At 41.2% G+C, this 24,782-nt stretch overlaps 2 protein-coding genes across 2 annotated transcripts in view; both read left to right on the top strand.

The window, feature by feature from the left end:
* Positions 1-3,135, top strand: part of sirt6 (sirtuin 6) — a 66,518-nt gene extending 63,383 nt beyond the window's left edge. The window contains exon 5 of the mRNA XM_055014465.1: positions 753-3,135. Within this exon, the coding sequence (XP_054870440.1) occupies positions 997-2,478 (1,482 nt within the window). The 5' untranslated portion in view covers positions 753-996 and the 3' untranslated portion in view covers positions 2,479-3,135. The remainder of the gene's footprint in view (positions 1-752) is intronic.
* An 8,366-nt stretch (positions 3,136-11,501) lies between these two features.
* LOC111572304 (elongation factor 2) lies at positions 11,502-22,603 on the top strand. Its single transcript, XM_023275905.3, has 14 exons — positions 11,502-11,656; positions 13,459-13,673; positions 15,374-15,555; positions 16,015-16,226; positions 16,345-16,523; positions 17,539-17,644; positions 17,956-18,208; positions 18,343-18,538; positions 18,661-18,784; positions 18,928-19,170; positions 20,161-20,514; positions 20,641-20,823; positions 20,947-21,079; positions 21,984-22,603. Exons 1-14 carry the CDS (start codon positions 11,654-11,656, stop codon positions 22,175-22,177), a joined length of 2,577 nt encoding a protein of 858 aa, XP_023131673.1. The 5' UTR covers positions 11,502-11,653; the 3' UTR covers positions 22,178-22,603.
* The last annotated feature ends 2,179 nt before the right edge of the window (positions 22,604-24,782 follow it).

Raw genomic sequence — 24,782 nt, forward strand, 5'->3', positions numbered from 1 at the left:
CCAGCTGCGCTCAGCTCTACCACACTCCCTCCTCACTGCTCCAGTTGCGTCGTTGAACCAGGGCTCCAGTTTTGCTCTACGATGTGCAGTCTTTAAAGGAGCCACGGAGTTCAGAACACCTTGACAGAATAGAATGGAACCATGAGCTGAGTTCCTCTGTATCCATAGAGGATAAACTAGAGGGGACGCAGAGCTGATTAAAAGCAGCGGAGAAGCGACCGGCAGAGAGAGAGTTCAAAAACCCGACAGTACCGAGCAGGAGCGCTGGATTTAAGACCAACACACGGAAAGCTGACATTAAAAATCACAGGCTTATGATCAGAGAATACGTTATCACCGATCTCAATATTCGACACAGACAATCCATAAGACAGAACCAGGTCTAACGTGTGTCCGTGTTCATGTGTGGGACCCGCCACACACTGAACCACATTAAAAGAGGCAATAAGACTTAGAAAGTCCTTCACCAGCCGCTTATCGGGACAGCACACACGAATATTAAAATGCACAATATTTCTCCTGTCTGGATTAAATTTCAGAAATACAGTTTAGATTTACTAAATATTCCAGGAATTCTTGCTCTCAGTTTGACCATAGAAATGAACTTGTTGTTGAGGCAGTTTGTGTTTGAGTTTTTCTGCCTCGAGCTTCATCACCAGTGATGTTCAGGACTCATTCTTGTATTTTACACTCTCTGATGTTTTCTTTTCTTCATGTCTAGTGTGTGAATCATTTCTGGTTTGTCTCTTCAGTGTCTCATGTGGCCCTGCAGCTTCTCCTCCTCCACCTCCTCCTGAAGCCTTCATCTTCTTCATCATCAGCTGCTCAGTGACTCTGTTGGACGTCTCACCGTGTGGCAGCAGCTCAGGTCAGTGGTGAAGATCCTCTTTATCAGCTCCACACCCACAGACGTAGTGAACGCAGCGTCTGTTGTTGTGCTAATAAGAAGCTGCAGCTGAGCAGCAGCAGCTCTGTTCACTCCAGCCTCAGTCACACATGGAGTCAGAGCAACACTCTGTCAGAGCTGATTCCTCAATGTTAGATCTGATTAATCTCTCTCTAGTAACAGGTTATGTACCACAGGCTTTTAAGGTTGCTGTAATCAAACCTTTACTTAAAAAGCCCACTCTAGATCCAGATGTTTTAGCCAACTATAGACCAGTTTCCAACCTCCCATTTCTCTCCAAAATTCTGGAAAGAACAGTTGCAAATCAATTATGTGAACATTTACAAAGGAATAGCTTGTTTGAAGAGTTTCAGTCAGGCTTCAGAGTGCATCATAGCACAGAAACAGCTCTGGTGAAAGTTACTAATGACCTTCTCATAGCGTCAGATAATGGACTGGTCTCTATACTTATTTTATTGGACCTTAGTGCAGCATTCGATACAATCAACCACAAACTTTTATTACAGCGACTAGAACATTCTATTGGCATTAAAGGGACAGCACTGGACTGGTTTAAATCCTACTTATCAGACAGGTTCCAGTTTGTGCATGTCAACAATGACTCTTCTGAGCATACTAGGGTTAATCATGGAGTTCCTCAGGGTTCTGTCTTAGGACCAATACTGTTCACATTATACATGCTTCCCTTAGGCAACATTATTAGGAAGCACTGTATTAATTTCCATTGTTATGCTGACGACACTCAATTGTATTTATCTATGAAGCCAAATGAAACTAATCAGCTAGCTAGACTGCAAGATTGTCTTAAGGACATAAAGACCTGGATGACCTATAATTTCTTACTACTAAATTTAGACAAGATTGAAGTCATTGTATTTGGCCCCAAACATCTTAGAGAATTGCTTTCAAAGCATATAGTTACTCTGGATGGCATTACATTGGCCTCCAGTACTACTGTGAGGAACCTCGGTGTTATCTTTGACCAGGACATGTCCTTTAACTCGCACATAAAACAAATCTGTAGGACTTCCTTTTTCCACCTGAGAAATATTGTGAAAATGAGGAACATCCTGTCTCAGAGTGATGCAGAAAAACTAGTCCATGCATTTGTTACTTCTAGACTTGACTACTGTAATTCCTTATTATCAGGTTGTCCCAATAGCTCTCTGAAATATCTACAGCTGATCCAAAATGCTGCAGCCAGAGTACTGACAGGAGTTAGCAAGAGAGATCATATTTCTCCTATATTGGTTTCTCTTCATTGGCTTCCTGTTAAATCTAGAATAGAATTCAAAATCCTTCTTCTGACATATAAAGCTCTTAACAACCAATCTCCATCATATCTTAAAGACCTGATAGTACCATATTATCCTAGCAGAACTCTTCGCTCTCAGACTGCAGGCTTACTTGTTGTTCCTAGAATCTCTAAAAGTAGAATGGGAGGCAGAGCCTTCAGTTATCAGGCGCCTCTCCTGTGGAACCAGCTCCCAGTTTGGGTTCAGGAGGCGGACACCCTCTCTATTTTTAAGACCAGGCTTAAAACCTTCCTTTTCGACAAAGCTTATAGTTAGGGCTGACTGGGGGACCCTGACGGGGTATGCTGGTGTTTTCATTTGCACAACTGACTTCCCCTCTTGACGTCCCTTTAGTTTGCCCCTAGTTATGCTGCTATAGGCCTAGACTGCTGGGGAACCTCTCTTGATGCACTGAGCCCTTCTCTAACTACCTATGTATTTACTACATATACCATTATTGCATTACATTCACTCTGTTTCTTTCTGTGTCCTTTCTCCGAGTGTCCCTGGTCCCAGAGCTGGATGCTGGATGCTTCAGATGTGTGGCTGTGTTTTATGGTCCTTGTGTCCCACCCCCCCACCTCTCTATCTCTACCCCTCTATCTCTACCTCTACCCCTCTATCTCTACCTTTCTACCTCTTCTGTCCCTCTCAACCCGCCCGGCCAGCAGGCAGATGGGTCCCCCCACATTAGAGCCGGGTTCTGCTTGAGGTTTTTTTCCCTGTTAAAAGGGTGTTTTCCTTGCCACTGTCGCCTTTTGGCTTGCTCTGGGGGTCAGGCATATGGGTTCTGTAAAGCGTCTCGAGACAATTTGACTGTAATTGGCGCTATATAAATAAAATTGAATTGAAAATTGAATTGAACTGAGAGCTCTCAGCAGTTTTCTACCCATTTAAGAACAGGACAAACCGAACAAGCTGTTGTATCGATTTGTTCTCGATTTCCTCTCATGTGTCCATTTTAAGGAGTTTGCAGTCAACCAAGGCCGACTCAGAATCACTCCCACCGGGAAGATCTGTGAAGGAAGGTCCACCCGGCTGGTCCAGAAGCTCCGGTCCAGCAGAGCAGCGTCAGGATGGAGACGTAACCGGGTGAGTTAACTAGAGAGGCGACACATTCACATAGAAAATCCAACAATTCCTTCTGTTTTTACAGTTTGTGACTCTGGTAAATGGTGTCATTTTTCAAAGCTGGTGGGTTTTGGGCTTCACAGATTGAACCTAAATGCTTTTCTTAAACAAACTGCTGAGCTGCTGCACAGTGAAATGTTTGAGTGGAGCTCAGGATGAAAGCATCAGAGCTGTTTTACATGTTTTTATGTTCAGCTAATATCATTTCCTCTGGACAATGTTTGTGGTGTTAGAAGTGGACGTTTGTAGGGAGTTTTCAGTTGTGATACTTTAATGCATAAATATTTGCAGTGGTGGTTTCACTGCAAGCATCTACTGATGTCACCAGTGAAGTAAATAAAAACAGCATTTGTTGAACTTTACGCCTCTCAGTGTCTGCAGTTAGTTTAGCTGAATCAATGCAAAGATATTTCTATTTTTCTGCATGACAGGAATGTCAGTGAAATCCAAATGCTAAGAATAAACAAGTGATCTGCCTGGTCACAGATCCCACTTTAATCCAAAATAAAGACTTTGCAAGGAAATGAACTTGAAATATGAGCCACCAGTAAAAGTTGTGATCAGACAGAAGGGCCTGTATTTTATCTTTGGAGAAGTTTAACATGTAAGTTTGTGCAGCTGATCAGTGGTGAGGCCTGTGGATGACTGGAGATGTGTGTGGACACTTAGACGAAGCAGCAAATGTGTTGAAAATGAGTTGTCTTCCCAGAGTCTTGAAGATGTTTTGTCAGAGCTAAGAAAGAAGTAAGAGATCCTGCAGGTGATTGTTGAGTGGTGTTGAGGAATTTGAATGTAGAGGAATAGCAAAGAGATTTTGAAGATATTTAAGCCATAAGTTGTATTTTATTTGTTTGCTGTTCTCTCCCATTTGTAGTGAAGAGAAGTGATTTGACATGAAGAATGTGATTTGTGTGGCTTTGAAATTGTGTTAAAATGTAAAAATGAGTGATGAGGAGAAGAGTGTGACTTTTTAGTATTGTGTTTTTTAGCGTGTTCTTTAAAAGTTGTAGGTAGATTATGTTCTTTTTTTGATTTTGTGGATTGTTTTTTTTTCTTTCAGTGTTGATGTCACCGCCTTGACGAATAGAAGAAAAGCCTGTATTTGGGTATGTAGGACTGGTAGTCCAGAGGTAGTGATGGTGGTTTGGAACCTGGAGAGTGCAGGTTCAATCCCCCACTCTGCTCAAGCTTTTTTTTCACATTTGGGCAAAATTTGCCAAAAATATTCTTGAAAGACTCTTTGCGCTCTTTGCGCTCTTTGCGCTCTTCCAGCAACTTCCTGGTTTTGCAGGAACCACCCTTCAACTCCAATCCACTGACACTCCACACCACAGACCACAACCTTTCCACTCCGCTATCATCCTCCGCAAGGTTCCCAGTGGGGATTCGAACCGTGACCCTCCACATGACAGACACACAACCTATGTGTGAGCTATCTTTCACACAAGGTCCTTCGTGGACTTTGTTGTAATGATGGTTGACAGAGGTTGTCATACAGCCAAAGTATGTATATATTGTAAATAAAGCTGCTGTAACAATGTAAATTTCCCCTGGAGTGGGGAGAAATAAAGAACTTTATCTTATCTTTATCTTATCTTAAAAAGTGTCAAAAGAGCCCTGGGCTGGATTCGAACCAAAAACCTCCTGGATGAGAGGCAGATAACTTACCACTGCACTATCCTTCCTGCTGGGTGTAACTGTTAGTTTTCGTAAATGATGGTACACAAAACTATTAAGGAGGTGAAGATAATAAAGATACTAAGGTGGATTTCAACCGGGGACCTTCAACATGCCAGACAAAAAACTTACCTCTACACCACCTGTCCTACAAGATGTTACTCTAACTTTGCTTAAATGATGCTAGCAATTAGTACTGGAGCATCCAAAGGACACATAAAAAGTGTGAGTGGGGATTTGAACCATGGACCTTCAACATGTGAGGCACAGAACTTACCTCTGCACCACATTTCCTACAAGGTGTTGTTGTAAATTGGCTTAAATGATGGCATCAATCAGTACTGCAGCAATCAAAGGACAAATAAAAGGTGTGAGTGGAGATTTGAATCATGTGAGGTACAGAACTTACATTGTAGGTTTGTTTCTGAGACTGAATACACCCAATCTCATCTGATCTGCAATGCTAAGCAGGGTTGGGCCTGGTTAGTATTTGGATGGGAGACTACCTGGGAATACCAGCTGCTGTAAGCTTTTTACTTCTCCTCACAACCTGAACAAGACACTGCTGGTCATTCACTAGAGACAGCTATCAACTAAAACCTCTTGGTTTCTTTATTATACACTCTATGAGGTGGATAAGCTGCAGCTCATGCTGATTTATTGCTGGTTCTGGTTGGAGCCAAAGAACAAAGGCGTCACCTGTTGGAGCAGCTGATGTCCTGCAGCCTCTTCACCACAGAAAGCCTCTGACAGCTTCAATTCTTTACACTCTGACTGCAAGACACCAATCACATAGGAACATATACATGTGTGGAACAAAGAGCTGAACTGACACTCAACATGTGTTTGACCATTTATTGATAAAGACATTCAAACATGTCTAGAGATAGAACACCAACGCACGGTGTAAGAAAGGTCAGAACAGACTTCACCTGCTCAGGAAACTGAGGTCCTTCGGGGTGCAGGGAGCAATTCTGAGGACCTTTTATGGTTGTGTGGTGGTATCAGCCATCCTGTATGGACTGGTCTGCTGGAGCAGCAGCATCACGGCTGCAGACAGGAAGAGACTAAAGAAACTGGTTAAGAAAGCAAGCTCTGTCCTGGGCTGGTGTTAGACAGGAGGATGATGACAAAGCTGTTGTCTATCATGGAGGACATCTCCCACCCCCTGCAGGAAACAGGACCATCACCAGCTGCTCCTTCAGGGACAGACTGCTTCACCCACGATGTTTGAAGGAGGTCCTTCCTTCCTGCGGCAGTCAGACTGTGTTCAATCAAGCCTGCTCCCAGTAGTTCAGATCACCCATGAAGTAACTGCAATAAAATGTAAATAAGTCAATATATGCAATTTCACAAGGTTTTTTTTTTTTTTACAAGCATTTCTATTTCTTCTCTAAGGAGAAAACATCTATTTATATCTGTGCACTGAGTGCTGCTTTTCTTTTTACTTTTTTTCCTATCTGCTACTGCCACACTGAAAATTTCCCCACTGCAGAATCTACCTATCCATCCATCTATCTATGGTCCATCTACCTCCCTACCTATCTATCTATCCATCCATCCATCCATCCATCCATCCATCTCTCTCACAGGTGTGGGGGTTGATTCACCTGTTCTCAATGACCTTAATCCACGAAGGCCCGGTTCTTCATTCTTCCGCTCTCTGCCAGACCAGAGACTTTGAAACCAGAACCTTTCTCCTACAATTAGTCTGGTTTCCCCTTTTTGTTTTCACCTTGGTTTAGTTATCCTTTCTGTGTTGGTTTTAGTTTCATTCGTTAAATAAACTCCTTGTAATCTTTGACCTGTGTCTGCAGATGTCCTGTGACACCAATGATCCCATCTGATATTTAGCATGTTTTCAATTATTGGTCCCATTTCTTAAAAAAAAAAAAAAAAAAAAAAAAAGCCCCCTGAAATCTGATCAGATAAATGAATGTGAAACTACTTTGGGTCTGCTGCAGCTGCCTCCCTCTGATCTTGTTCCTGCCCACAGCACAATCTGATCAGTGAAACACTGAAGGACAACTTCAGCATGTAAAACATAAATAAGCAAAGGCTGCAACTCGTGATTATTTTAATTTTAACTTAACTTTATGTGCTGTTCAAAAACTTTATTTTTTCTGCAAATGTGTAGCGATTCCAAATCTTGGTTATTGATCTCCTTGATTACAAAAAAAATCGGTATCGACCCGGAAAAAAAACAAAGATGTCAGGCACCCTATGATGTTAACTGTTTGCCTGAATGTTTTTGTTTAAAATCCTCAGTAATAACCTTTGACTGGTTGCTCTTAACCCTGTAAAACTCACTGCTGCAAAAATACAACATCAGCTTATTTTTTAATTACTATTTTCTATTATATGTATCTGAAATAAACCCTAATCTGTGGGTCTGACAGCAGCGTGAGGTCAAAGAAGCTGCCATCAGCTGCTGCACTTCTGTCCGTCCAGCAGATGGAGCCATGGAGCTGCAGTGAAGTGAAGAGCAGCACAAGGCAACCACCACTTCCATCCACTGACGCATTCAATTTGACTGACGCTAATGTTTTATTGACTTCCAACCACTAAACCAATATGATCACTGATGCACTGAGCTGAAGAAGTAATGTTACATTTCAAACATAACTGGGGAAATAACCGAAACTTCTTCCTTAGGAAAGGAGAAAGTATAAGAGTATAAAGGCAGTGCAAGAATAAGAAAAAAACGGTGCAAAAATTGCCCATAGCATTATATACAGATGATTTTATTCTTAAAAAGAAAAAACAACAAACATGTAGAAGACTATATACAGAGGATCAGGTTTCAGGTATAGATAGATCGACAGATGAATCCTTACTGTGAAAATATTTAAAGACATTGAACATTGTGCAATATAAGGTCAGTCAGCAGCCTCAGTTCATGCACCAAGAAAACTTTTATGCATTTTTTAAAAATAAAAAATTACATTTCTAAATTTTCTCCATTTACAAGGCAGGGAGATAACCGAAACTTCTTCCTTAATAGTTCCTGTTTAGTTTGTATGCTGTGGTGTCAGGATTACTACACGTGGAAATGAATATCAAATTAAAATCATTTCCATATCTTTACAAGTTGTTGCGACCACAAAGTAAATTAAAGCTGCAAGCAGCGTTGGACGGGTCCTCGCATCCTTGCTGGTCGGCGAATCCACGCACGTCCACCAGGTGGCGCTGCGACCGAGAGTGCATGTCGGCCTATGGATGCAATGAGGGCTGGGCTCTGATCACACGTGTAAAATTTCAGGCAGATTGGACCATGTCCAGGGCTAGTTACCCTGTTTGAGTTTATAGCTTTTGAAAATGTCTAAAAATGACCCAAAATCGTCAAAACGTATGACATATAATTCAAAATGGCCGACTTCCTGTTGGGTTTTGGGCATGGGTGTCAATTACATTTTTGTGTGTCTTGACGAGTTACATGTGCCTGCCAAGTTTCATGATTCTAGCTAAAACGTACTGGCCGTAGTAACTGTTTGAAAATTTCCAGGTGGCGCTATGGAGCCATTTTGCCACACACATGGGCAGTTTCCCTAAAATATCAAATGGGTTGCCGGTCCAGATATGTGTGGTAATTTTGGCGAGCATTTGAGCATTTTTAACCTGTCAAAAACTACTTTGTTTACGGCAATGATGCGTTGCCACGGCAACAGTGTTTTATGAATCGGCAAAATCTTCACACTGTGGCATCGTCTAGGCATAACCACTCAGCTGACCAATTTTCAAGATGATATGACAAAGTTTCCGGCAATGGTAGTTGCAAATGTAATGACAATTACTTCCTGTTGCCAATAGGTGGCGCTATGAGTATTTCCACATTTATGAGTGTGGATGTGTTCAGACCCGGACTGGTGTCCACCATATCAAGTTTGGTCCAGATTGGACCATTTCCAGCTGAGATATTAATAATTCAATTTTCATGGCGAGAAATCGAAATTCGCCGCGCCGCCACAGACACGCCCTTTGATGACTAGCCACCATTTTCTCTGGGCATCATCATCAATGTGTTCTGGCTTATGTCACCAAATTTGAGGTGAATCTGATCAATGTGCTAAGAATAGTACATCAAAGTGTAAAAAATGTCAATTTCCTGCTACCACAAGGTGGCGCTATGACTGTCAATGTATATAACCATATGCATGTTGTCAGGGCTGGACATTGATCACACAGTAAAATTTCAGGCAGATTGGAGCATGTACAGCTGAGTTAGACACCACTTCCTGTTTCATGGCGAAGGATCCATTTTTTTGGGAGTCGCCATGGCCACGCCCTTTGAAATGAGATGAACATTTTGATAAGTTTTCATCAGGTCGCGTGTTTGCATATATTGGCCAAATTTGAGGTCTCTCGAACTTATCCCCGATGCGTTATTAATTTTGAAAAATTTACAGCTAATTCAAGATGGCCGACTTCCTGTTGGGTTTAGGGCGTGGCCATGATTGACTTTTTTGGGTTTCCTGATGTGCTGAATATGCCTACAAAATTTGGTAACTGTAGATGAAACGTCGTTCAAGTTGGCCTAATGACCAAATTTTCAATTTTCCAGGGGGCGCTCTGGAGCCATTTTGCCCCACACATGCGCAACTCCCCTAAAATATCAAATTTTTCGCCAGTCCTGATGAGCATGCCAAGTTTGACGCGTTTTGGGGTATGATAAGGCCGCCAAAAATGGCAATTTCCCGGCGGGCAAAGAAAGAATAATAATAATAATAATAATAATAATAATAATAATAATAATAATAATAATAAATAATTCCTTGCATTCCAATAGGGTCCTCCGCACCGTCGGTGCTCGGACCCTAATAATAAATAATTCCTTGCATTCCAATAGGGTCTTCGCACCGTCGGTGCTCGGACCCTAATAATAATAATAATAATAATAAACCCTAGCATTTCAATAGGGTCTTCGCACCGCCGGTGCTCGGACCCTAATAATAATAATAAGAAGGAATAATTCCTTGCATTCCAATAGGGTCTTCGCACCATTCGGTGCTCGGACCCTAATAAACCCTAGCATTCCAATAGGGTCTTCGCACCATTCGGTGCTCGGACCCTAATAAACAACAGCAATACTGTAAACAGCAAAGTAAACAACAATAAAGTAAACAGCAATAAAGTAAACAACAACAATTCTATTGTAAGCTATGACAATGCGATGTGATTATATAAGCATTATATGCATTCATACTCAAGACTAGCATCACTTAATATTGTGTCAAATTTTGGATGCAACATGCGTTAAACTTTAGACGTGCTTTAAAGGTCAATGCAGTAAGTCAGTTAAAGGAAGAACATATCCAATGAATGAAATGTTGAATATAACAATTGCACTTTGAGCTTGCAGTAATCTGTGAATGTAGTAGACAGATGAAAAATGCACAGATAAATATAAATGGAACATAAACATTTTTGCTGTTTAAGTTCACGTATATGTATATTCTTCAGTTCAGTCGTCAACTCAAAATTTGAGTTGAAAAATTTTGCTTATTGTGTCAAATATTGCTACTTGACAAAAATGCGATCTATCACGATTAATTAATTAATTAATTACAAACCCTGTAATTAATTCGATTTTTTTTTTTTTTTGGATCGCGTCCCACCACTAATTATAACACTTGTGCTGTGAAATAAAGAAACCACACTGGTGTTCGCATGTTTCATAAAACAGTTTGGAAACAAACCAGTCACCCGTAGCAGCAGCAGCGTCTCTCCTGTCACCGTCTGTCAGCGCCTCCAGCAGACTGTTGCGTACTTCAGAGTGCGGACTTGTCGAGTACAACCCGGAAGTACAAATCTCCTCAGTTAACGTTATGACGTCATTATCTCAGCGCGTTCACTATGTTATGTGAATTATAGAGAACATTTACAAGACCATGAGACATTATATCAAATTCTTTTTAAAAATAATTTGCATGCATATATGCTGAGTGTTCCGATATCTTCATAAAGTAATGTTTTAGAAGCACTTGTTTATTCATTTATTTATTTCTTTTGTCAGCTGTAGTTTGTGATACAGTTGAACTATTCAATTATAAATAGGGTTTATCAGTGGATGGACAAACACTTATTTGAAACAGATTACTATTTAGTTGTTTTTCTAACTGGAAAATAGTATATTGTATTAAAAAATATTCAAATTAATAATTGCTTAAAATTAATAAGAATAATAATATTGTGATTATAATAATATTATATTATAATGCAGTGATCATGTTAAGAGTTGGGAGGTGGGAGGACAGATGTGCTCTTACGCTGTAAGCTGTAAACAGGAATGTGTAGTAATTGTAGTTATACAACAGTAGTAATTCGAAAATTATCTTTTACAGTTGTGGGTTTTCTCTTCCACAGTCGCTGTCGATGGGCGCGAAATGCATTCCGGGATGCGAGGCTCAAGTGAAGTGGGCGGAGCAAGGACGCATCCCCAGTGCTTGGGACTGGTGACGTCACAGGACAGCACAAGTAGACACTTGTAGGGAGCACTAGCGGACTACAAAAGCGACGCTTTTTAAGGCACTTCCGGGTTGATTTCACATATCTGGGCCGGTGACGCTCCGTCCATCTTTTATATACGGTCTATGGTCTACAGCAATAAACCGTCGCACACAAAGACCGACGACCTGCAGACAACATGGTGAGTCTGTTTTTCTGTTAAATGTGCTGTTTGTGTGTTTAGTATATTTGCTAAGGCTGACAGGCGAGCTGTCAGGCTTTCCAACGAATAACCTTCATGTACAGATTCGGTCCAACAAGCCGAACTGGAGCCTGTCAGGTGTGTGAAATGGATGCCGCTGGCTGCTGGCGTTATGTGATCACACTCCGGTTCTGTGTGTCATCTGTGGTAACATGCGCAGCATCAGGCGGCTGATTCAGCGGGCTGTGGCCTCAGACCGCACGGGCCGCTCTGCCGCTCTGTGACGCTCTTTGGGAAGTCTTTACAATAAAGCTGCTGTAGCGGGACTGCAGAAATATTCGAGCCAGTTCATGATTTTCGTGCGCGTACACCGATGCGGGCTTTGACAGCCTCTGCGGACGTCCGCGTGAAGCCCAAAATTTGCGGCCGCGCGGACTGTCCGCACTGCAAGCGCGGCGACTGCGCAGGTGCAAGGTCCCCAAAACAAACGGAGAGAATCTAAACGGAGATTACCGGTTATTAGCACCCTATAATTTCGTAATAAAAGCGTTGCAATCAAAGTAGGAGCTTTAATTGATTCATTATTTCTATCTTTGGAGCTTAGGCACGCTGGGAAGTTGTATATTCTCCAGAAATCCTGTGATATGTTAATTCACTGTGCTCGACACACAATCTGTAACTAGCTGCTGTGTATTTTAAAACTGCCTTATTTCTCTGTGTTCCGTCTGAGAGGCAATGCGACCGTCTGTATGAACATGACTGGGTCCGCAGTCCGCTTTCCAAGTCTGCATTTGGTCTGCGCACACGTAGAAAGTACGCATTGAACCCATGTTACCTATATGAAGAGAAAGGTCTTGTTCCCGACATGACTAACATTATCTTGGTGAATCCAGTTCTTACTGAGTTGCCGGTTTATATTGGATTAGAGGATGGTGCGTCACTCTATTTGAGAAATAATCACATGTAGGCCCACAGCAAGACGTAACCGACAGAGATCTGCGCTGCATTTCATGACAGTGCTGGTGGACGACTGAAAATGAACTATCATCACCATATAGGCTTTGGTTGTTTCAGTGAATCTCTGGATTATTTCGTATTTCTGGAATTATTATGCAGGCTGAATACATTTAAGATGCCAGAATAGTGTTTAATAATATTGGATTATGTTGTGTGCTTATTTTTCTTTCATATTATATCAAAGTAATTTCATGTTAGGCCTAGTAAAGCTCACAGAGGCCTGCAGTGATGGTTTTCTATATTCCTGTCACACTGAGAGAGAAACACCCCTCAAAATGGTGTCACTGTGCTCTTACTGAACCGCCCTTCCTCATATATTATGTCTTAAATAATAAACTGAGTGGTCAGACCCCAGATCTATTCTCCTAAGGGCAGATTGTTGAAGAAAAGGTGCATATTTTGTGCCTGTTAGTCTTTTATGTTGCTGATTTAATGCATCTTTCTCGTTAATCTTTAAGTGAACATTTTAAGAGGTTTAAAATGAAGACATTCTGTTTGCTTGTGATTGCGACACGTGTTGGCTTGTCCTCATTCAGCTGCAGCAAATGAAATGGTGACTCAGTAATTCCTGATCGGGTTAGAACCCAGAAGGTAAAGTCCTCATGCAGGCCCAGTCTCCCTCCTCCTAGATTCAGTTTCAAACATGTCTTTCTTTTTATAACTCTACTTGGAAAGGCTGTGGAGGTCCGGTAGTGGACAGAAATAGATGCATATGATGAATAAAATGAATGTGTGCTGGTTGTAAATGGATGAATGTACCCCTGCCCCTCAAACCCTCCCAACAGGTGAACTTCACTGTGGATCAGATCCGTGCCATCATGGACAAAAAGTCCAACATAAGAAACATGTCTGTGATTGCACACGTGGATCATGGGAAGTCCACGCTGACTGACTCGCTGGTGTCCAAAGCAGGGATCATTGCTTCATCCCGTGCAGGAGAGACCCGCTTCACAGACACCCGCAAAGATGAGCAGGAGCGCTGCATCACCATCAAATCAACGTATGTGGTTCAGAGAAGTGGGTGTAGAAACAGCTCTGTGCTCGTTGTGCAGCCTATTAAAGGTCTGCAAAACATCACTTGAACTCTTAAGTATTTCTTGTTACCAGTGAATATGTCTGAGTAAATTAGCAACAATTATAGCTCACTTTTAGTGGAAAAAATATTCAGTAATGCATACTGATATTCAGCATTTTCCAAATGAGCCGTTTTATTATTTTTATTGACTAATTACCAGTAAAACTAATTGAATGCACTGCTTTGGTTCTAATGCAGAGGCCATCTTTTTTAGTAGTCCCACAGCAGTGCCCCGCCCACACCACGCACCACCATCATCAACGTAATCAACACTAAAAGCTACTGTTTACAGACACGGACCGTTGAGCTCATCTGCAGAACTGAGCAGCTCTGGTGGATTAGCGGAGATGTGTTTTGAGGGAAACATAGCAGATGCTAGTGATGTTATAATAAACACCTCAATCCTACACAAACCTGCCCAGTTTTCACTGAAAATGCCTGAATAATCCGCTGCCGCTTTACTGGCAAACTGTTCAGTCGCTCTCATAGCAAACAGAAGGGAGCATCTTGTGTCACGGGACACTTTGCTGTCACCAATTCTATTTTTATTGGATATAATCAGTTACAGTAATCCTTATTAATAATGTAACATAGCTATGAACGACTGGCTCCCTGCTATCACATGCTGTTTAACAGTTCATGTTCATCAGTTTTAAGTCTTTCTCAATTATCCACAATTTTCATCAGTCCTGAAAAAAATAAACAAATAAAATTCCTATTGTTGAGTATTTTTTGTTAAGAATTCGACCTTAAAAACAACAACAAAGCGGCTTTTCTGCATCATCAGGTCTATGTGGCTGCAGGTTGAGATACAACCCCACAGCTTTCATCACATTTTGATTGAGATACTGCTTGATGGGTGTGTGGAAATATGTGAGGCCACCTTTAGAAATAAGCCCATTTCAAACAAGCTGGAACAGCACAGAGAAAACAGCACTGACATGAATCTATCATTTGAAGCAGCCAAAACTCTTCTACTTTGGCGTGCGCATGTAATAACTCATTGTTGGTAGGGAGACGATGATTAAGAAAAAAGGTTTTTGGGGCCTTTAATTTCCAAATGCACCTGTTGTATTGTTTCAGTCAGTTGCAATAAACATTAGTTATGTGGTCTATCAGCAGTTACATTACAAATAAAGAGCAGTGTTTCTCCAATGCTATTATATTTAAATTCTTAATTGCCTCAATCATTTCTGGTCTTTCAGAATTAGATTTGAGCCTTAAGGTAGCCATCATTTCCACTGATTATTTGAAAGATGCCAGAATGGATATTAGGCTGATTCGTAATCAGACTATACTTTTATTTACATGTTGACCATTTACTTTAAAAAAGTGCCTAATGAATTTACAAAGGAAGAATACACGTTTGTCTCCTCTTTTAGTGCCACAATTCTGCTTTTGTTTAAATATCAAGTTTGAAGATGTCTAAAGTAGACACTGCTTGCATTTTCAAAAATGTACACAGGATGTTTAGTCAGACCAGTTTGGGGCCAGTTTTTAGATGATGCAGCCTAAATATGTTGACATGAATCATTTAGTTCAAGTTATTTAGTTTACCCTTTGCTGTTGTTTTTTTTTAACTAAATGGTAGACGCATGGTAAACGCTTGTCTCTCTCCTAAACAGGGCCATCTCTATGTATTATGAGCTTGGAGACAACGACTTGGCGTTCATCAAGCAGTGTAAAGACGGAAAAGGCTTCCTCATCAACCTGATTGATTCTCCGGGTCACGTTGATTTCTCCTCTGAGGTCACTGCTGCCCTCAGAGTAACTGATGGAGCCCTGGTGGTGGTGGACTGTGTCTCAGGTAATGTTCAACACTGCGGCCTTCTAGTGGTCGAGCAAGTATTCTCATCTACTACTTAAATAAAAGCGCTAATATCACATTGTAAAAATACTCTGTTGCAAATAAAAGTCCTGCTTGAAAATTTAACACAAGCAAAAGTATGTAAGCCATAGTAAGCAAACTATACTTAGGGTATTACAAGTAAAAGTATATATATATATATGTTGATTATGATTACTGATTATATTTTCCATTATTGAAGTGATTTTTTGGGTTGTAAAAAATTTGAAAATAATGAGAAACATCAAACAAATGCTCTAAACAATTCTCAAAATAATTGCGTGACTTTCTGACAAATTACCACCTGATTAGTCAACTAATCGTTTTGGCTGTACTTGCATAAACTTTTAGATGGTCTGATCATATTTGATCATTTCTTCAGGCCTTACATCTGTGGCTCACCTGTTTGTTTCCTCACAGGTGTGTGTGTGCAGACTGAGACTGTGCTGCGGCAGGCCATCGCTGAGCGCATCAAGCCGGTTCTGATGATGAACAAGATGGACCGGGCTCTGCTTGAGCTGCAGCTTAAGCCAGATGAGCTTTACCAGACCTTCCAGCGTATCGTGGAGAACGTCAACGTCATTATCTCCACCTATGGAGAAGATGAGGGGGGACCCATGGGGAATATCATGGTGAGTCACATGCACAATCCCCACAAACACACAGTTATGCACCAAAATCACTGAGAAAAGTCACAGTAGATTTTATATTGTATGTTTTATCTATAAATGCTGTAATTTCCCCCCACAGATTGATCCTGTTATTGGTACAGTTGGGTTTGGTTCTGGCCTCCACGGCTGGGCTTTCACCTTGAAACAATTTGCTGAGATGTATGTGGCCAAGTTCGCTGCTAAAGGAGATGGTCAGATGGCACCAGCAGAGAGGTGTAAGAAGGTGGAGGACATGATGAAGAAACTGTGGGGAGATAGGTGCATATACATGAAGTTATCCATGTATTTGACGTAAAAGAGTAAGTAACACCAGGCTGAAATGCTGCAACTTGCTGCCCTCTCCGGTTATAGTTTCAAATCTGTTGCATCAGTGATGCTGGGCGTGGAGGGAAGAATATGTCCAATCCTAATGTCAACACTCACAGACTCACAGGCACATTTTAGCTAAGTCAGGTCAGATTTACAGCTGGCCCACAATGAAATCATCTAATACATGAGGACCCTTTATGAAGTCTGCATTTTCTTTACACACTTTGTCTGATCAGACATTTAAACACAGGGAATCCCAGAGGCAACATGTCAGTATAAACCTGATGGTGATCGAATGCCACATTTGTGTTGTTGATAGTATGATTCTGAATTCCCAATATGCGTTCATTAATTACCTCGACCGTGAATAAACTAGACAATATAACATAAAAAGTCCTAAACCAACAATAGTACAAAACAGATTTTGGCTTGTCAAGGTGACATGATAGGTAAAGTTGCTGTCCTGTTCTCATTTATACCATTTAAAGAATTTTGTCATCTACTTGAGTGTGTAAGCGTCTGTGTGGTGACTGTGTTTCAAGGGTAATAATGTGCATGCAGGGAATACACTGTAGGTACAACCTGATTCTCCAGCAGACAACAAAAGGAATATAACAGATGCATTTGTGTTGTCCACAGCTGACCATGTGAGTGTCTGCAAAGGACTATAATCAAGGCTTTAAAGTGTAGATTGGGACTGTAACCACAACCCACAGTTGTGCACAAACCCCTAAAGTACATTTCTGCAGTACAGTGCAGTAAGGAGTTACACCACTAGATGTCAGAAAAAACAAGGTTTTCAGCTGGTTTTACATTGCTCTTTTAAATGTGCTGCTCATCTTGTCTAAGTGACCTTAACATAATGCAGTAACGTATTAATTCAATACAAGACAATACGAAATATGTTGACATCCTGATAATTTAATATCATAATATTCTGCAATAATTTATATGTTTCTTCCAGATTCTTTGATCCAAAAGCTGGCAAATTCAGCAAGACAGCCACTGGACCTGATGGCCAGAAATTCCCTCGAACCTTTTGCCAGCTTGTTTTGGATCCCATCTTTAAGGTGACTGAAAATACAGTGTAATAAATCTACAGTTTGAAGTTCATATGATGATCAGAATAGGGTGGACTTTCCATTTGTGTCCGTATTGTTAAATAGTGACTTTAAATCACAATATTTTAGACAGATTAGTACTATTTAATTAAATAGTACTAACTAAAAACTGCAAACTAAAAACTAAATGCAAACTAAAAACTGTGTCATCACAATATGTATATAATATCATATTCACAGGGCCTCTACTAAAGTGAAGGATAAAAAAAAGTTACTTGGCTTGATGCCTTATATTTGTCCTTTTCTAACTTCCCTCCCAGGTGTTTGATGCCATCATGAATTTCAAAAAGGAAGAGACAGCCAAGCTAATTGAAAAGCTGGATATCAAACTGGACTCAGAGGACAAAGAGAAGGAGGGAAAGCCCCTGCTGAAGGCTGTAATGCGTCGCTGGCTGCCTGCCGGAGAGGCCCTGCTGCAAATGATCACCATTCACCTTCCCTCCCCTGTCACTGCACAGAAGTACCGCTGTGAGCTGCTCTATGAAGGGCCTGGAGACGACGAAGCTGCAATGGGTCAGTAGAAGACTTCAGAAGCAGATATCATTCAATAAGGAGCATTCTGATTGTCCCTATGTGGCTTCAAAAATCATCATGGTTTATTTCGGCTTTCTTATATCTCCAACTTTCTGTCTAAACTGTCTTCTCAGGTATTAAGAACTGTGACCCCAAGGCTCCTTTGATTATGTATATTTCCAAGATGGTCCCAACCAGCGACAAGGGTCGTTTCTACGCCTTCGGTCGTGTGTTTTCTGGCTGTGTGTCCACAGGCCTGAAGGTGCGCATCATGGGGCCAAACTTCAGCCCTGGCAAGAAGGAAGATCTCTACATCAAACCCATCCAGAGGTGAGCATATTCTTGTAGAAACTGTACAGAGGTTGTAGGTGAACAGAGAAAAGTAGTTCTGCTCACCCCTTGTCTTGTTTTTATGTATTTGTTGGCATTTTTTTGTCACTATGTCCATCCAGGACTATTCTGATGATGGGCCGGTATGTGGAGCCTATTGATGACGTCCCATGTGGTAACATAGTGGGTCTCGTTGGAGTTGACCAGTTCCTGGTTAAGACAGGAACCATTACCACCTTTGAACAAGTAACTTTTCTTTACTCATCTATGGACATAGAGTGTGCTGTAGGTTAAATACTGCCACACCGCTAGTGATTGTTCACTGTTGGTTTCTTGTTACAACAACACAAAAAGAACCAAGTGTTTTACCTGTGCGACTCTATGCGCAGGCCCACAACATGAGGGTGATGAAGTTCAGTGTGAGCCCTGTGGTCAGAGTTGCTGTGGAGGCCAAGAATCCTGCTGACCTGCCCAAGCTGGTGGAGGGCCTCAAGCGCCTGGCCAAGTCAGACCCCATGGTGCAGTGCATCATCGAAGAGTCCGGGGAGCATATCATCGCCGGGGCAGGAGAGCTGCACCTGGAGATTTGCCTGAAGGACCTGGAGGAGGACCACGCCTGCATTCCACTGAAGGTGAGCCACTGAGGACAGAGAAAGTGGCTTACCTTTTCTATAAGGTGCTGGCTGGGTGCAGTACATGTTGCAGAAGTGAGGATTTATATACAAAAAAGTTTGATGAGGCCAACATTGTTTCTAGCTTCTGCTAGTTCACCTGTTTGTTGGACTTTTGCTGCCAAAAAAGTCTTATCTAAGTTAAGAGCCCATATTATGCATATTCACATATTCTACATTTTATTTTTAGGGTCTACTAGAATATGTTTACATGCATTAATGTTCAAAAACACATTATTTTTTCTCATACTCTACATTGCTGTAGCACCTCTTCTCATCCTTTCTGCCTAAAATGCTCCAATTTAGTTTCTTTTTAAGGCCCCTGTCTGAAAAGCCCTGTCTGCTCTGATTGGTCAGCTAGCCCAACATCAGTGATGCAAAGTTGGTTAAACATCATAACTTCAGATTTCTGAGCAAAAAAATTAAGGTGGGGAAGCTGCTCATTCTTTGGGGGCCAAACTAACTGCTAGTCAGGCAAATGTGTTACATAGTGATGTGGATAAGACAGAAGGGCATTCAAATAAGGCAATTCAAGCAGGTAAGGAGTGTTTTCTGTAGTACAGAATGACTCCATTTGGTAGATTTTGGCCTTTGTGAGTTTGCTGACCCTGTACATGTGTCAAGAAAGCTATAGCATACTAAAGGGAAAGGAAAAACCCAAGAAGCATAATATGGGCTCTTTACAAAACTTTCTACAGAGACTGTTCACAAGAAATGGAATAGACCCAACCCCCCAAATTCAAATACACAGCTTCTTGGTGTGATTTGAGAATATAACAGGATAAAATTGGTTTTAAGCTAGACTCAAATAGACTTAAATACTGAGCACTGGTGTTTCCTTGGCTTTAGTGTTTCTGTGGTGTCAGTATTATCAGGAAATTAAAGAATCCCCACTTCATTGCAATAACACTCACACTCTCACTTCTGACCCTTTCCTTTATCTCTTTGCAGAAATCAGACCCAGTGGTGTCTTACCGAGAGACGGTGTCAGAGGAATCAGACCAGATGTGTCTGTCCAAGTCCCCCAACAAGCACAATCGTCTCTTCATGAAGGCCCGTCCGTTCCCTGATGGCCTGGCTGAAGATATCGAGAAGGGAGAGGTCAGTTCCCGGCAGGAGCTCAAGGTTCGTGCACGTTACCTCGCTGACAAGTACGAGTGGGAGGTGACAGAAGCCAGGAAGATCTGGTGCTTCGGTCCAGATGGAACCGGGCCCAACCTGCTAATAGACGTCACAAAGGGAGTTCAGTACCTCAATGAGATCAAGGACAGCGTAGTGGCTGGTTTCCAGTGGGCCACTAAGGAGGTGGGTGACTAATTAATTCTGACTCATGTTGCTTTTTTAATTAGTATCTCTGTAAAATCAGACAAGTTTGTGATACAGTACAGTGTACGGCTACTTAAAAGCTTGTGCTTGTATCCCATCCTGCAGGGTGCACTGTGTGAGGAAAACATGCGTGCAATTCGCTATGACATTCATGATGTTACACTGCACGCAGACGCCATCCACCGTGGTGGAGGACAGATTATTCCCACAGCTCGCAGGGTCCTGTACGCCTGCCAGCTCACCGCTCAGCCCCGACTAATGGAGCCAGTTTATCTTGTGGAGATACAGGTCAGTATACAGAGGAACCTGTTTCATAATTGATATGGGCAGCTGACTTGGCTCAGTCACTGTGGAGCTAACCTTTAATGTGAGAAAGACATCACTGGCCATCTGTGCATTTTGTCCGTGCAGTGTCCAGAGCAGGTGGTCGGTGGGATCTATGGCGTGTTGAACAGGAAACGAGGTCATGTGTTTGAGGAATCCCAAGTGATGGGCACTCCCATGTTTGTGGTGAAAGCCTACCTGCCAGTCAACGAATCCTTCGGTGAGATTTTGTAACATCATGTCCTGTGTGAGATCGAACCAGTAACTCAGATTTAATCCTAATCAATGTGGATATGTTTTCAGAAAAGAGGTTTTCAAAGTGGATTGTGGGCTTTTCCTGTTTCATGGGAAGCTCAGTGAATGGAAATGAGCAAAATATTACATTATGTATTGTCTTAGCTATCAAAATGAGATCATATAGAATAGCCCAAGGTGAAAGAGATACTTCAGAGTTACAGTAGTACACTAGCTTTGGGAATTTGAAGCCTGTTAGATTTTTACTGCTTTTCTAACTTTCCTAGATTTAAAAAACTAACATATGCCTCAGGACAGATATTTTTTGTGAGTTTTGTGTGGTCAGAAGTGATTCAATATTAAGCTATTTTATCTTAATGAGACCTCATGGGCATCCAGGAATTGAGCAAAACTAAATGAGTAAATTCAGGGAGGACAAGAGGGTACCTTTTGTTTGAGAGGATGTCTAGAGTCTCAGATGTTACAAAACCCTGGTTTACAAGATTTGCATTTATTTATTAATTTGGTCTTGGTTCGAGATTTTATTGGAGAAATTGTATGAGGAGGCAGCATGATTTAAAAAAAACTTTGGGTGAGAGAGAGACTGCTGCAAAGGTCTAAAGATTAAACTGGATATTTGAAGTGTATGTGAAGATACATATTGTATGTGTTGTATTACATTTTCCAGAGGGGAGTAAACATATTCATACATAATGACATTTTTCATCTGATTTATTTTTCACTTCTCAGCAATAGACAGCAAACCAGAATTTAAACAGATGCTTAGCAGTTTCATCTGAATTTGCTTTAACATTAAAGTCACATTTTTAGCAGACAAAGGTATAGCAGTGCTTAAAAATGCGCTTTTCATGTGTATTTGTTTCCTGCAGGGTTCACAGCTGACCTGCGCAGTAACACTGGAGGCCAGGCCTTCCCTCAGTGTGTATTCGATCACTGGCAGATTCTCCAGGGAGACCCCAGCGATGCTGCCAGCAAACCCTTCCAAGTTGTGGCTGAAATTAGGAAACGCAAAGGTCTGAAGGAGGGCATACCCGCCCTTGACAACTACTTGGACAAACTGTAAACACTGACCCCGGATTATTATTAATATACCAAATCAATCTCTAAACCCTACCCCGTGGGCACTTTAAAATCTTTGCACAGGCTTAAAGATACATCGCACAAATTGTTTTGACTTGGAGTCCGGAGCAGAAACAAAAAGCTTAAGCTTTCGTCGTAGGCTAGTGGAAGCAGCAATGCTTTTCTCATTTCACAGCTACAGTACACCAAGTGCCTAGGGAGAGGGTTTTGGGGAACAATTGGATCAAAGCAGTTGTAATGGTGGGCCTGTACAGTGCACTGTGGTACTGCTGCAATAATGCATATTTAAATGGTTCATGCCCAGATTAAATCATGGAAATCACAATAAACTTACAGAAGTCAAACTCACTGGACTGGAACTTTGTTCAGTGGATGTAATGAATAAAAACAACTCGTGATGAAAATGTGACTTCTAAACTCTTCTTTCTTTTGAGATTTCTCTACTTCTCTAGTAATATTCACTCTGCCTGTGTGGGTCAGATGAGAGTTGGGATATTCTCGCTGCTGTACGGTGAATGTGTGCTGGTTAGCTCAGTGATGTTGTTCTTGCTGTAATTTCTCCACGTGTGAAACTGCTATTTATGACTCTGTCTAGTGACATCAAAACCCACCTGTTAACACAATATAGTCTAAGGCAGCCCTATTCAGTTAGCGGCCCGCGGGCCACATGCGGCCCGAAAGCAACCCTCGAGTGGCCCTAAAGCAACTGCCGAGTGACTGGGACTTGGGTCCGAGAAAAACAGAAAAGCATCTTTCAGTAACGCTGACAAGTTCTTACAAAAATTCCAACATTATTGCAAACATTGAATGCAACACTTACCGTAACCTAGCAACTAACCCACAATGCCTTGCGTTGACGAGACGCGTTTGAAAAGTTCACATTAGCAGTTCTATACAGGCGAAAATAGCAGCATGTCTTTTTCTATCCTGAAACGACAAATCGTCGAAGAAAACCGTCGGTTTAATCCTGCGTGGACTGACAAGTATTTATTTATTTACCACCAAGTCTGAACGCCAAACCAATGCGTTTACTCTGCAACGAGTGCTTTGCAGCGCTGAAAGATTATCATGTCCGAAGACACCACATTGAAAAACATGCTGCGTTTCAGACAAACTTTCCCGAGGGATGTCATGAGAGAGCGGCTATAATTCAGAGTTTGACTGCATCTTACAACCGGAGCTGTACAACAATGAAGCGGAACTGCACAGCTCAGGAAAGGGCCACGAAAAAGAGGCTGTTCACAGACTCAGAAACTGTGAAGGACTGCATGTTGGCTGTCGTGGATGAAGTTTTAACGGACGATAAAGTTAAGACGAGTGTGACATCTGCTATCAAACAGGTCTGACACGTCAAACATTCTCGCCACAGATGTCTTCGAGACATGGTAAGTGTAACAAAGCAGCGTGCTGTAGCAGACACTAAAGGTAGTTTTATGTATTTATGTGACTATTTTATGTTCACTTATTATAAGTTTAATATTTAAGAAAGACATTTTGTTTTGACAGTTATTTCACTTAGTTGCACTTTATTATGCACTTTGATGTCAGCTTTATTTCGTTCCAAAGGGATACTAACTATCACTGTGCCTACTGTTTATTTTTTTTGATTATATGCACTGAAGATGTGACTGTCTCAGATGAGACCAAATATGGACAGGGACAAACTCAGTTTTTTGTTATTTCAAAAGAAGAAAAATGTCTCAAGTTCTGAAAAGTTACTGTTAAGCAAGTTACTTTTTAATGCACTTTGAGATGTGACCCAAACAAAAGATGGTGTTTCTAAACGGCACTTAGTTTTTATGTTCAAATGCACCTTAACCTGTGCTTATATTTACCTATCAAAATGTGTTGAAGTTGTGTGTTTGAAATGTAAAATTTAAAGAAGCAGTATTTCAGCACAGGTTTAGTTTAAGTACTGCTCTTCTATTGTGTTTATGTCCTTTTGGATGTGGCAGTACGTTAGTAAACATCCAGTGTGTTTGTTACCTTATCTGCTTGTGTTTATTTTAAACGGTTAACTTTGCTCACTGTCTGCTAAAAATGTCCGGCCCAGCTCATGTTCTTAGTCTGAAAATCCGGCCCGAGTCAATTTTTAATTGAATAGCCCTGGTCTAAGGTACCAGCAAACCTGAGGAAGCTGCCACACAGTTAAATAAATTAAGTTAAATAAGTTAAATAAATCTGCAAAAAAAATTGTTTTCCAAGGAATGTCCGCTACTTTCAGATCGTAATATCTTGCACTAATAAGGAAATTGTAACAACTTATTTAGTTTTAAAATGTTCACCTTTATTTGACGGATTACATTGGAGACAGGGAATGAGGGAAAAGAGAGTTGGGCAATGACATGCAATAAGGGTCCAGGTCAGGTGGGAATTGTACCAACAACTCACTGCTTGAAGGCTTTTGCACTCTAACCACTGGGCTACTGAGTCACCCTTACTGCCTGTTGTCTAAAGTTTTACTATTTTATTGGTATTCTTTTATAACTTTTTTCTGTTTCTTAACTGCCATACTGTACATTTTATTATCTGAGTTGTACTTCATTTTATTTGCTGATAAGTAGATTTCTTAGTCCAAACCACGTTGT

The sequence above is a fragment of the Amphiprion ocellaris genome, chromosome 10, assembly GCF_022539595.1.
Source record: "Amphiprion ocellaris isolate individual 3 ecotype Okinawa chromosome 10, ASM2253959v1, whole genome shotgun sequence".
NCBI classification, from domain to species: Eukaryota; Metazoa; Chordata; class Actinopteri; family Pomacentridae; genus Amphiprion; species Amphiprion ocellaris.

What these genes read in the sequence shown, in the direction of transcription:
- LOC111572304 (XM_023275905.3), top strand. An exon ending in GACCCATGGGGAATATCATG is followed by an intron (nt 16,227 to 16,344) that starts GTGAGTCACATG and finishes TTCCCCCCACAG; the next exon opens with ATTGATCCTGTTATTGGTAC. An exon ending in TTTATCTTGTGGAGATACAG is followed by an intron (nt 20,824 to 20,946) that starts GTCAGTATACAG and finishes TTGTCCGTGCAG; the next exon opens with TGTCCAGAGCAGGTGGTCGG.